Here is a 13,747-nt window from a genome sequence, read left to right on the forward strand (position 1 = left end):
ATTTTCTCCTTTGCATAAAGATTGATTTTGAAAACTGCAAATCCTATACCAAAAATATAACTCCGATATTCATCAGTTGTGTCAGACATTAGTTTCTTTTCTAATATAATGAGTAAAGTATTTCCTAGGAGTTTCTAAACCAAATTGATTATTATGCAATAGTTTTCCTGTAAGCAATTTTGTAAGCGCTTGATTTTTATGATTAATTTTCACAACTAATAAATGCAAATTTAATACATACCTGCAATTTCTTCTATGGAGTTAGCTCTCATGTCCAAAAGAACCGTGCCATTCAGGATACAGCTTCTCAGCTCAAACAAGCTATGAAGTGACAGTGTGGCGACATACGGTTTGCTCCACCTCTCTCCACCATCCTCTACATCTTCTTCGAACTTCAACCACCTGTACAAGCAATCCATTTTATAACTCCATTGTGCATAAGAACAAAAAATAAATTACTTCCACAGATAGTGAAAGATCACTGTTAAATATATCTTTGGATTTCACTTTATTCTTTCTTTGTAGGAAATGAGAAACTTCCCTTGCCTGCTTCTTCCCATATAACGCTGTATTATACCATTTTTGAAGATAAATTCTGACCACAGTGATCAAAAGAGAAGCATATTAAGTAATCATTATCATACTTTACAAAAAACTTCGAGTAATTCTTTGGCGTACAATGGTATTTTTATGATACAACAACAAGCAGTAAGAAAAGGATAGAGCAGAAGAATTTGTGGTAGAAAAAAAGAGAAAAGCTATACATAATAAGACATATATATAAGGAGAGAATATACATAATATACATAAGGAGAGAATTTTCTCCATTTAGCCTTCACTTTGGACTAAACATAACAGAGAAGTACATTTCACGTAAATAAACTGACATATTCACACATCACAGAATCTGTATCTGTTATCAACACTACAATCTTTTCACAAAAGACACCGTTACGAACTTTGTTAAAGTTGTTAGTTACTTAACTGCACATTACTTTCTGTCAGTGTAAACAGGCTTCAACTTTGCTTATCTGATTATACCGCTGCAGTCTGTCCTGGATATTACCTATTCTGAATATACTGACCAGTTCTAAATAAAGTTTAAATTAGTCATAAAAGATAAACATGTTCTTAAAAGTTTCATTAAGAGACCTGACTGGACAGAGGCAGGCTGATAACTTATCGGGGACACATGGACAAGAAAAGTCTAAATCATCAAAACAGATTTAATTAGACTTTATGGTGTCAATCAGACAAAGTTCACACAACATAAAAATCCATAGGAAACTGTTGCTACTGCTCAAATAATACCTGTCATCATGATCATCCTCATTTGAGTTTCAATCAATTTGAATAGTATAATACTAAGGGTTGTATCCAATTTCCTACTGTTATCAAAACTTATATGTTTATACACATTATCATATATTGTTAATAAACCAACAGGCTAGTACACAAATTACACATAGCTGAGAAAATTCTACATTCGGAATAAACTTCTATTTTTATTTTCATAAGTGTTACATGAGTTTACTGATCTTATCAAGTGAAAATCACATTTAGCACCTTTTCTCTTTTCAGTAACGTTCCTCTGTTACGTCAGATAATCCTTAATTAATGTATCAAACAGGAAACAGCAGCAGCAAACATAAACAAATCTCTAATCTTACACACAGTTGTTCAATTCTAAATGCTCAACTGGTTTTTAGAATCATAATACCATTTTAGCAACCCTCGGAATTCACAAACAAGATTGAAGGACAGAAAATGGGTTTTAAGTCCAAATTCAGATACCCAATTTCCCAATTTTCTACTCTTCTTAGCTTCCCAGAGAAAAATACAAATTAACAAATTTTAATATATTTTCTTTTGCAGTTTGGCCCCTGAAATTGATACGGTTGATGAATAAGACTTTCATTATTTCCCAGAAAACACCACCAACACCATTTGTGTATTGAGCTCATATGTCGCATTGCCCCATCTGCTTGGAATATATTTAGAACCATCTTAGTTATGTCTGATCACACAGAAGAGCAGTTTCATTAATGTGGTTTTCTTTTACTGGTAAAGACTCTCTCAGGTATATCAATCATACAGTTTAGTTCCTCCAATAGCATACATGCTGGAACAAAACATACCAACCAGAGTTTGAGCAAGCTATGTTATTGGAGGAAAAATATTACTGGGGGGCGGTGTACGTACGCACACACATTATATCTTTCAAAGTCATCTCCATCAGTTTTTCAAAAGTCTTATTAAGAGTGTGCACATTTCATTGCAGATTCAGTTCCAACACTTTGGTGCACAATATGAAGTGGGGGAGTTGCACATGATCTATTTTATAGTCTGTAATGTCTGCAGCAGACAGCTGGATTATGTACTCACTCACAACCCGCTCAGTAGTCAAAGTTACTAATGTAATCTTTCAATCTGTATAAATTTCCACATGAGCTTTTGCCCGCCTACGCAGATTAGAAAATGAACCAAAGTAAACAAGCATGTCAGAAACAAAGCAGAAGTGACAAATCTACTTTTTTGTGACCTAGTTTCTACAGAAGAAAGTTTTGATCCAGAGGAGATGCATTTTCATTTTATATTCGTAAGTTTTACATGTACAAGCATTTTCTAGTCACTATTAACAATTTACTTTCTAAACTATGGACAGAGATTTATTTTCATAACTTTGCTGCTTCTACTGAAATTCAAGCCTAAACACTGCTGTTTATTTCCAAAATGTTTTTCTATTTTCCCCCTTACTACATATTCTTTTCTGTTCCAGAAATGTAGTGATATTCTCCCAAAAATTTTCATTTTATATTAGCAGATAAATAAGCCTCAACAATTTGGGTAAAACTTGCTATAAATCAGGTACTGCTTTCCATCCATAACCACGAGAGGTTATTAGGATTGCTTTAAACATGAACTGCTTTCCTAACAGCTGCTATTTGCACCTATACTGTTGTGTTTACAAAAAAATTCCAACTATTACCAGAAATATTTTTTTCATAAAAGTAACTATACTTCATGCATTCTCCACATTGTACAGCTGGGCTGCATACAAAAATTATTCTAAGACTTAGAATTGACTATTTGAAAGGTGTGTGTTTCTTTTGGCTTGAAATCAATTAATGGAATAAAAAAAATTTAATTTTATCACTATATCAAAGTAACTAAGTTATTCCATTCTGCTTGCTAACTGATTCCATGGATAGGACAGCCTAAAATCAGATCCTGAAACAGAATAGGCTGCAACAGCAATGCACTTTTTGCTCCTACTAATTAAACTGCAGGAATGCTTTTGCTCGTGAGAACTGCTATGTCTGGAGTCCAGGAAAGGACTTACACTTCCAAGAAACAGGAAAAGAGGATAATTACCTTAAGAACACCAAGCTTCAGTCAAACCTTATCCATGGCTCCGTTTGATGTGCTACTCTTTTGATCAACCAAGGACAAAACATCTCAAATAGTTTTACATAGTTTGCTCGAGATATTTTTAAAAATAATTTTCAGGCTGAACTGCGCGTACAATTTCAATGAAACTGAAAATATGAAGATACACATTTACTGCATCAGACTCAACCCAACCCTTCAGTCCATGCAGGGCTTGGTAAAATGACTACAGAACCACTTAGTGCCATCACTCTCATTAAGTGCGATTAATGACCAAGTCTTCCACTATCTACCACTCATCTACCTGGAGATATGGCCAACGCCAGACGTTAAGATTTACAAATCTTTTCCACACAGATGGAAAACATATAATAAGGCTGAAACAGCAACAAACTCAGTGCTTATCCTTTCCATATCATGTTTTTTATCAAATCAATATTTCTGAAGTCCTGAATCAACCAGCAGTATGGAAAATAATCTATTGTATTAGTTTATGATCTTTCATATTAAACACCACCCCATTTCTATTACTCAACTCAAAGTCACCTTGTTCTTTGTGTATACCGTTATCTATTATTAGATAAAGAATATCTCCTAATTTCTCAACATCATCAAGTCTCATTACTGTAATTGTATTTTTTCTCATTGACTACTAATGCCATTTACTTATTCTTCATAAGGTGGTTGTCACTGCTTTCCACAGTAACAGTTTAATCTTTCAGCATGACCGGCTTCCCCACTTCAATTGGTTCCCTACCTACTAATACAATTTTTAAACTAGAAACAGAGTTTAAGTAATAAATTCTCACCCCTGTTTACATAAAATGGTTTACTAAAAAAAAAATTAGATCACCATTTTTTCTTTGTCAGAAAACCAAAAATCAGTTATCTGATTAAATAGTAGTATTAAGTTAGTCTTACACGATACACCATTTTATTCCATTTTAACCAATTTTCCACTTAGCTCAAAGTCTACAACTATTCTTTCCTTACATCATTGTTCCAAGACTTGTATAGTTCTGAAATATCAGGCCTCTGCTCATTCTGACCATTTTCATCCTTTCTTATAGTGTTGCTTTGCTTGCTATAGCACAACAACCCATCTGAATGATTCACAGATGGGATTTACCATACCTGTGAAATACATGTACTTTCAGCTTTCTAGGATGGAAGGATCTTTTTCTAGGATCCTTTTATTTGCTCAGATAAAGCACTTTGACTCTTGCCTTCATTTTTAATTTGCTCATTTCACTGCCACATCCTCCTTTTCTAACAGCCAGCCACCTCACGTCAAATGCTGTCTGAAATTTTTGATCCAAACTGAAAAAAATCATTTATCTTGACCAGTTCTTTCTGTGTGGCAGACCCATTCTTTCTTTGTTTTCATCTTATTTCTAAAGCTAAAGAAATTTTTACTATTAGCTATCATACATCACTCTTATACTTTCTAAGCTCCAAGTTTTCCTGGCAGTTTTCTCCTGCCCTTTTTTCAACAATCTCATCTTGTTTCTGTTAAACAGTTTTGATTCTTTGGCTCCCAAACGACAACTGGAAAGGCTGATCAATCTAAATAGAAATGTATTTTACCTAATCCTTTCAAATTCTATTTCAATTAAGTATTTATGTTAGGCACTATTATATCAATAATTTTTTAGAAACAATTCTTCGATGATTCACAAAGGGATTTTTTTTTTTAGTTGAAATAGAGAAGCTGTTATTTCCTTCCTTAAAAATAATATAAGCCACAGTGATTTTTATTTTTAATCACAATAGAAGCTGATACCTTCCTAGAAGAGGTCCTATACACTCATAATCAGCAAGAGAACAGTGCAGATGATTAACTTGATTAGATTTTCTCTCTCTGAATATTAATAAGATTATTTAGGGACATTACTACATTCATTTTGCAGCACAATCCCCATATGAGCATCTTCTACATGTAGAGATCTATATTTAGCATCTGACTATGCCTCCAATAGACAACTAAGGGAAGGGAAAGTCACAGAAAATTCTGTGGCCCTCTGGGAAAGCAGGGAATTATAAGGAAATTAAAGGGAAACCTAACAGCAATATTAATGCCAAACTGCCCACATACAAAGTTCCCCACAAAATCCTTTCAGAAATTGCACAAATTTTATCCTGCTGTTATTAATAGATGTGGTCCACAGACTTCTGGGCACCACTGAGAAATGCTGTCAAAAAATACTGGCAGGGAAAGGAAGAATTAAGGTTCTAAAAAGGAAAACGAGGCAAGGATTGCTGGGAAATGTTAACGAAACTAAGCAAGTCATCCCCCATTCCCATTTACAGCTCAAGGAAACAAACATGAAAATGAAATCTAAACATTCTTTTCACGTGACTTGGAAAAACAAACCAATCCAACACTGAACATTCCAAGTCTCAAAATCAACTGTTCATTCATAGTTTAGAACATGTAAAAGTTTAATTGCTTCAAAAATAACCTCAGTCCTTGCTTTTTATAACGGTAATGTTATCAGTTTCTTGAGGATTGAAACAGAATGTGAAGCTTGAAAATTTCTTACAATGATAAGCTAAAATATGAATAAAACCAGTCATTTTTAACTCATATATATTATAAGTTTACTACACCCTCTCCAGTATATTCATTCTGACCTATATTTCATAAATCCAGATGAAAACATTTGGCTCTGGGAAACAACAAATGCTGTTGTAATACTAGCAGTCTAAGGATTAAAATTACGGTTTTATTTAAGCTTTCTATCCAAAATCTGTTCCTGAGTTTGCCACAGCTCTGAAATCATTCCTCAGTACATCAACCAGTAGCTACAGATAATTTTTAAAAACTCATGAAAACACTCACCTTGCTGTCTCCCTCCACTCTGCATCCTCTCCTTCACGCCAACAAATTTCATCAAGCTCAGTAAAGAGATCATGAGGAATGTGTTCCTCGTCATCGTCTTCTGTCCCAAGAATAAACTGCACCCTCTGTGATGGGGTATCTGAGGAAAAATAAAAATATCAAGTCCAGAAGACCAATTCTTTCACCCTGAGCAAGGAAATATCCAAAATTTCATGGCATTATCCAGACTCTTTCATCCACATTGCTTACTGCTACAGAGAAAAATTGATTACAGTTATGCTGTAAGAACATTTATACACAAACATCTTCAGATTGAGTCCTCTTTATTTATTGTCATTTTCTAGCTTGCTAATTAAACAAACTCATCTAAAAATAGAACATCTTCTACAGAAGCAGTGACTATTGGAAGCTGGAACGATATCTCTCAAAAAAAGGCAGCACAGATAGAGGAGGTAAGTCTTTTACTCCAGTGTTACCAATACCACTTTGACACATTGTAAGTCTCAATCTACAGATCTAGCCCAGTTTGTAAAGCTGCTATACCAAATGTGCACTCTTTGTTTCACCTAGCAGGAGAAAGAATCCAGAAGAAAATTCTCTAATGTCAATATACATCTGGAAACTTCAAAAAAATATATCACCATCTGCATCTACCATCCCCTGCCCCTTTGTAAACTGCTTCTACATTCTCAGACTGTTCCAAAGAAACAAGTTATTTATCTGTCCCAATTTCCCCATTTTATTCTTGCTGTCTCCGTCTTCCCTTTACATTTCTATTACCAGCTATTTTTCTTTCTTCTACCTTTCAGAGTAGACCACTAAATATATTTTGGAGACATACTATTCTTTTTTCATATCACTCAGAAAATTTCCAGAACTCACAAAGCACTTTAACGCACATATATATTCAGTGTTCATAGCTCAAATGTTTTAAGTCTTTAAAAAAAAAAGCTATTTGCTTATTTAGATGCAAATCTCAAGTGAATAAACTCTGGATGAAACCCAGTCTCTCTAGAAATACATAGTTATTTTTTCTGCTAATGCATTTTAGATTTGTGAGAACAAAGTTTTCTGTGAGAGCCAATAGGGGCCCAGCTGCCAGTCAACTGAAAAACTGATTATCCAGCAGAACAGCTCAGCAATTCCTTGAACACCATCTAAATGAGGTTCTGTTCTACAACCATGTTTGTAAGACAAACTACAGTATTTTCCATCTAGAAGTGAAGAGCATCACTGCATAGGATCCTCAAGCTCTCTAATTTGGAAAAACTGAGAGGATCACACTCATTGACTGCTGGTTAAAAAGCCAATAAAGCATTGTTCAAAAACAATTAAATGGGTCACTGATACAGGGCATTAAATTGAGCAATAAAGACATGTTTTTTTGACAGTAGCAGTAAACTTGCTATAGCAATGAAACATGAACAATAAGTGACAGTTTTCACCTGCGGTTTATTTGCTTAAACAGAGTATATGGATATAGTGCAGTCAAGCCTACTTACTCCTTCACAATGCAAGCAAATAAAACCCAGGAAGAAATATGACAGAGGAGGGAGAGAGATATAAGCTCAGGTATTACTAAGCTCTAGAACTGAACTGCAAGGGGACAGCTAAGGGGAAAGAAATTACTTCTGATGAATCATAAAAGAACAGCAACAGCCTCCTCCACTTTACACTTTCTTTTATTACTCTCTCACTGTTCAGCCCTGTTTTTCCTTTAAGACCACTTCAACCTCTATTCTAGACCCCCTTCCAGTCTCTTTCTACCTAATTTTTAAAACTCTTTCCATTCCTCACATCTACATGTTGGTACACTCTAAAAAGGATAACATAAATGCAATAGCAAAATTAAATTTAAAATACATTCTAGTCAAGCGTGCAACTTGTTAAAACCGTTCCCCAGAAGGAGAAAATTCAGCAAGATATGAAGTTGCAAAGGACAAGTGCACAAGCCTAATGACAGAACACGGAAAAGAAGCTAGTTTGCAAGAGAGCTGGACTGCAGTGAGAATCTGAGAACAAGCATTGCCAGGAACATCCTGTACTCTTGATAAAATCAGCACTAGAACTGATTTACAGCAACAGCTACTGTTAAGTAATGAGTAGTGCTGTGCAGCAGAACTGCAGTTTTACGACAGTTATTATACTCATGCAAATGCATGCTCTCTGCATGGGAAGCAAAGCAGAGGGTCAGAAATCCCTTGAAGTCAGATGAACAGCAAAGAAATAGCTTACTGCTTTGATTTTTCTTACTGGCTCTTCTGTATAACACACAGCTACTTGACTGACAGCAGTGAGGAATTTATAGAAATGGCAAAACATGTATTAAATTCTGTTCCTCCTTGTTAACACACCACTAAAACAAGCCGCTTGATTCTGGCTATCTTTTTTTGCTGCTATAATTTGTATTGGTGTCCGAAACATGCAAGCCACAGTTTGAATTTCTGAAAGCTGGAAACTGAAAAAAAAAAAAGTTATTATTTGGTTTATAGTAAAAATAATTTTATTTCAAGGACAAAATCCTAAGAGAATAAAACAATAGGAACACAATAAATTTTTTTTTTAAAATCAGAATCGTTGGTTCTACTTATAAAACTGAGTTAACAGCATTACTCACGTAAGCAATGCCAGATGGATCTGGCCTGTATGCATAGGGTAAGTACCAAATATGTCATTAATGTGTTATATGGAAATAAGTAATATGTGATTCAACAGTATGAAAGAATACTTCAATTGCTGACTGTCAAACTGTGATAACTTAATCCTCAGTGTCGAAGCATAATATTTGCAAACTAGGACACTTTTTTTTGAAGTCTAGGAAAACAGAAATTGGCTTGAATATTATCTGTGTCAATCTCTACTTCAAGTAGTAAAGTCAGCATAAAAATATCCATCCTTCGTATTATTATTGCTATTTCTAAGATCTAATGAAAGGGGAACTCCTTCACATGGTGAAGGAGCTAAGAGAGGAGGTGAAGAGACTGAGGACCATCAGGGAGTGTGAGAGGGAGATTGACCAGTGGAGCAGGGCCCTCTCACTAACTCAGCAGCCTGCTGGGGCTGGAGTGTCCGAACATCATCCACCTGCAAGCTGCAAGGTTGGGGTTACAAGAGATGGGGAATGGCAGCAAGTTCCTGCCAGAGGAAGGAAACCTACTCCCCTCACCCATACAGCAAAGCCCCAGATCCCCCTGGTGAACAAGTATCAGGTGCTGCAGGTGGAATCCAGCCCTGAGGATGAGGATGGTGGCTCCCACAGCCTAGAATCCTTCCCTAGGCCACACCATCCTCAGAAAAAGATAAAAACATCCTCCATCAAGAAGAAGAGGAGGGTGATTGTTGTAGGGGACTCCCTCCTAAAAGGAACGGAGGGACCCATTTGCAGACCGGACCCGCTCCACAGAGAGGTCTGCTGCTTGCCAGGTGCATCAGGGAAGGAGGTAGCTAGAAAACTTCCTTCCCTGGTTCACGAGACGGACTACTATCCTTTGATAGTAGTCCAAACTGGTAATGATGACCTAACAAACAAAAAGGCCAAAGCCATCAAGAATGGCTTCAGGGCAATTGGGAAAGTGATGGAGGGCTCTGGGGCACAAGTAGTATTCTGCTCCATCCCAATGCTAAATAGAGAGGAGGGGGAAGCCAGGAGGAAGAATTCGATTAATACCTGGCTCCGAGCCTGGTGCGAGGAGAGGGGCTTTGGTTTTTTTGATCATGGGGGGGCTCATGCACCCCCAGGCTTTCTCGCTAAGGGCGGGACACATGGGTCTCCTAGGGGGGCTAAAGCCCTTGCCAGAAACCTAGCCAAGCTCATAAATCGAGCTTTAAACTAGATGTGAAGGGGGAGGGGGTTGAGCCCAGGCTAGACAGGAATGAGCCTGGATGTGGGGAATTGGTGATTGGGAGAGGGTGCGCGGGCGAGGACCACCAGTACCTCACCGCACAAAAAGTGGGGGAGAACACACCTCGGGGTGTTAAGGGAGATGCAGGCACTCTGGTGTCAACTGATCCAGTTACCAGGCAGTTGGGAACGAACCCTGTTCCCTCTAGGAGGGCTGAAGGCTCGGCAGCTCAGCTGAAGTGCATTTACACCAATGCACGCAGCATGGGAAATAAGAAGGAAGAGCTGGAAGCTGTCGTAGGGCAAGGGGCCTATGATGTTGTTGCCATCACGGAAACGTGGTGGGACGACTCATATAACTGGAGTACGACTATGGTGGGGTATAAGCTTTTCAGGCGGGACAGGAAGGGTAGGAGAGGAGGTGGGGTAGCCCTCTTTGTAAGGGAGGACTTGGACATCACTGAGATGGATTGTGGAGATGAGGAGGTTGAGTGCCTGTGGGTCAAAATCAGAGGAGCCCACCAGAAGGTAGATTTTGTGATGGGAGTCTGTTACAGACCACCCAACCAAGGAGAAGCAGCTGATGAGCTCTTCTATAAACAGCTGGGGTTAATCTCTAGATCAATGCCTCTCATTCTTGTGGGAGACTTCAATCTGCCTGATATCTGCTGGGTGTACAACACAGCAGAAAGGAAGCAGTCTAGGAGGTTCCTGGAGTGCGTGGGAGATAACTTCCTTGCACAGTTGGTGAATGAACCAACCAGGGAAGGTGCCCTCCTGGACCTCCTGTTGGTGAACAGAGAAGGCCTTGTAGGGGATGTGGCGGTAGGTGGACGCCTAGGACTAAGCGACCATGAGATTATAAAATTTTCTGTTCTAGGTGAAGTGAAGAGGGTGGTTAGCAAGACGGTAACATTAAATTTCCAGAGGGCAGACTTTGATTTCTTCAGCAGGCTGGTTGGTGAAGTCTCATGGGAGACAGTACTCAAGGGCAAGGGAGCCCAGGAGGGCTGGGAGCTCTTCAAAGGGGTGGTCCTAGCAGCTCAGGAGAAAGCCATCCCCGTGGTCCGGAAAAAAAGCCGGCAGGGGAGAAAGCCAGCTTGGTTGAATAGAGAGATCTTGAGGGATATCAAGAAGAAAAGAAATGTTTATGGCCTCTGGAAGAAGGGACAGGCCTCTTGGGTGGACTACAGGAGGGAAGTGAGATTGTGTAGGGAAAAAATCAGAAGGGCTAAGGCTCAGCTAGAAATTGGATTGGCCAAGTCAGTGAAAGATAACAAAAAATCTTTCTACAAATATATAAATAATAAAAGGCGGACTAGGGAGACCATACAGTCCCTATTGGACACAGAAGGGACAACAGTAACAGGGGATGAGGAAAAGGCTGAGGTACTTAATGCCTTCTTTGCCTCAGTCTTTAGTCGTAAGGAGGGTCGTTCCGCCTGTGTACAAACCCAGGAGCTAGAGGAGCATAATGAGGCTCCCATGATCCAAGAGGAGGTGGTCAGAGCCTTGCTAGCCCGACTGGACAGTCACAAGTCTATGGGGCCGGACGGGATTCACCCTAGGGTACTGAAGGAGCTGGCGGATGTGCTGGCCAAACCCCTTTCCATCATCTTCCAACAGTCCTGGAAGACTGTGGAAGTCCCACTGGACTGGAGGCTGATGTTGTGCCCATCTACAAAAAGGGCCGCAGGGAGGACCCAGGAAACTACAGGCCTGTCAGTCTGACCTCAGTGCCAGGGAAAGTCATGGAACAGGTGATCTTGAGTGCTATCATGAAGCACATGCAAGAGAACCGGGTGATCAGGCCCAGTCAGCATGGGTTCACAAAAGGCAGGTCTTGCCAGACTAACCTGATCGCCTTCTATGACAAAGTGACCCGGCTACTGGATGAGGGAAAGGCTGTGGATGTGGTCTTCCTGGACTTCAGCAAAGCCTTTGACACAGTTTCTCACAGCGTTCTGCTTGAGAAACTGTCAGCCTCTGGCCTGGACAGGCGCACACTCTCCTGGGTGGAAAACTGGTTGGCTGGCCGGGCCCAGAGAGTGGTGGTAAATGGTGTGAAATCCAGCTGGAGGCCAGTGACAAGTGGGGTTCCCCAGGGCTCAGTGCTGGGTCCAGCCCTGTTCAATGTCTTCATCAATGACCTGGATGAAGGCATCGAATGCACCCTTAGCAAGTTTGCGGACGACACTAAGCTGGGTGGAAGTGTCGATCTGCTGGAGGGTCGGGAGGCTCTGCAAAGGGATCTGAACAGGCTGGACCGCTGGGCAGAGTCCAATGGCATGAGGTTTAACAAGGCCAAATGCCGGGTCCTTCACTTGGGGCACAACAACCCTATGCAGTGCTACAGACTGGGAGAAGTCTGTCTAGAAAGCTGCCTGGAGGAGAGGGACCTGGGGGTGTTGGTTGACAACCGACTGAATATGAGCCAGCAGTGTGCCCAGGTGGCCAAGAAGGCCAATGGCATCTTGGCTTGGATCAGAAACGGCATGACCAGCAGGTCCAGGGAGGTTATCCTCCCTCTGTACTCGGCACTGGTGAGACCGCTCCTCGAATACTGTGTTCAGTTCTGGGCCCCTCACCACAAGAAGGATGTTGAGGCTCTGGAGAGAGTACAGAGAAGAGCAACAAAGCTGGTGAAAGGGCTGGAGAACAGGCCTTATGAGGAGCGGCTGAGAGAGCTGGGGTTGTTTAGCCTGGAGAAGAGGAGGCTGAGGGGTGACCTCATTGCTCTCTATAACTACCTGAAAGGACGTTGTAGAGAGGAGGGTGCTGGCCTCTTCTCCCAAGTGACAGGGGACAGGACAAGAGGGAATGGCCTCAAGCTCCGACAGGGGAGGTTTAGGCTAGACGTTAGGAAAAAATTCTTTACAGAAAGGGTCATTGGGCACTGGAACAGGCTGCCCAGGGAGGTGGTTGAGTCACCTTCCCTGGAGGTGTTTAAGGCACGGGTGGACGAGGTGCTGAGGGATATGGTTTAGTGTTTGGTAGGAACGGTTGGACTCGGTGATCCAGTGGGTCTCTTCCAACCTGGTTATTCTGTGATTCTGTGATTCTGTAATTAAGTATTAAGGATGTTGGACAAATACAAATTGGGGTTAGATTTTCATTTTCCTAGGCTCTGTACAAAAATGCTTACCTAAGTATTTGTCGACCAAAGAAATCTTAGTCTAAAAGGTCAAAAATATCTGGAGAGTGTGAAATGCTACTTTTTTTTAATAGAAATAGCTAACCTTCTCTTTTGTTCCCTGCAGTTCTAGTTAGCTGGTTTACTCTATGTCTCCTAAGTAAAAGGCTCATCACCAGTTCAGGAAATCCTCCAGGGCCAGCTCGAACTGGGCAGAAAGTCACACCATAGGAGCAGAGGACCATCAAACACCACCTGTGCTTGGCTAACAAGCTATCAGTGAGGAAAAATTGAAGCAGCTTTTTGTTTGGTGTGGATCCACCAGCCCACAGGAGCCTCCTGCCAGACACTTATACCTGGGTTTCTCTGGGCTTGTGCTCATATCATCAATGCAGCACTCACACAGACATCCAAACTAACTCCAATACCTCAAATGCATTGCATGCATGGAAAGTCTGAGCATCCCAGGTTTAAAAAGTTGTGTAACTCCACTACACTGTTAAAAGGGCAAAAATTAAGGCCTGGTGGATACATGATTGTT

At 40.1% G+C, this 13,747-nt stretch overlaps 1 protein-coding gene across 8 annotated transcripts in view; it reads right to left on the reverse strand.

The window, feature by feature from the left end:
• SLC4A10 (solute carrier family 4 member 10) overlaps nt 1–13,747 on the reverse strand; it is a 165,208-nt gene that overhangs the window by 70,518 nt on the left and 80,943 nt on the right. For all 8 annotated transcript variants that reach the window (XR_011337746.1, XM_069861228.1, XM_069861225.1 and 5 more), the window contains 2 exons: nt 6,233–6,371; nt 242–402 (listed from right to left, as the gene is read on the reverse strand). Coding sequence is in view for 7 of the 8 variants with exons in the window: in XM_069861228.1 (XP_069717329.1) it covers nt 242–402; nt 6,233–6,371 (300 nt within the window). In the remaining variant the exon portion in view is untranslated. The remainder of the gene's footprint in view (nt 1–241; nt 403–6,232; nt 6,372–13,747) is intronic.

This window comes from Phaenicophaeus curvirostris, chromosome 7 (assembly GCF_032191515.1).
Source record: "Phaenicophaeus curvirostris isolate KB17595 chromosome 7, BPBGC_Pcur_1.0, whole genome shotgun sequence".
Lineage (NCBI taxonomy): Eukaryota > Metazoa > Chordata > Aves > Cuculiformes > Cuculidae > Phaenicophaeus > Phaenicophaeus curvirostris.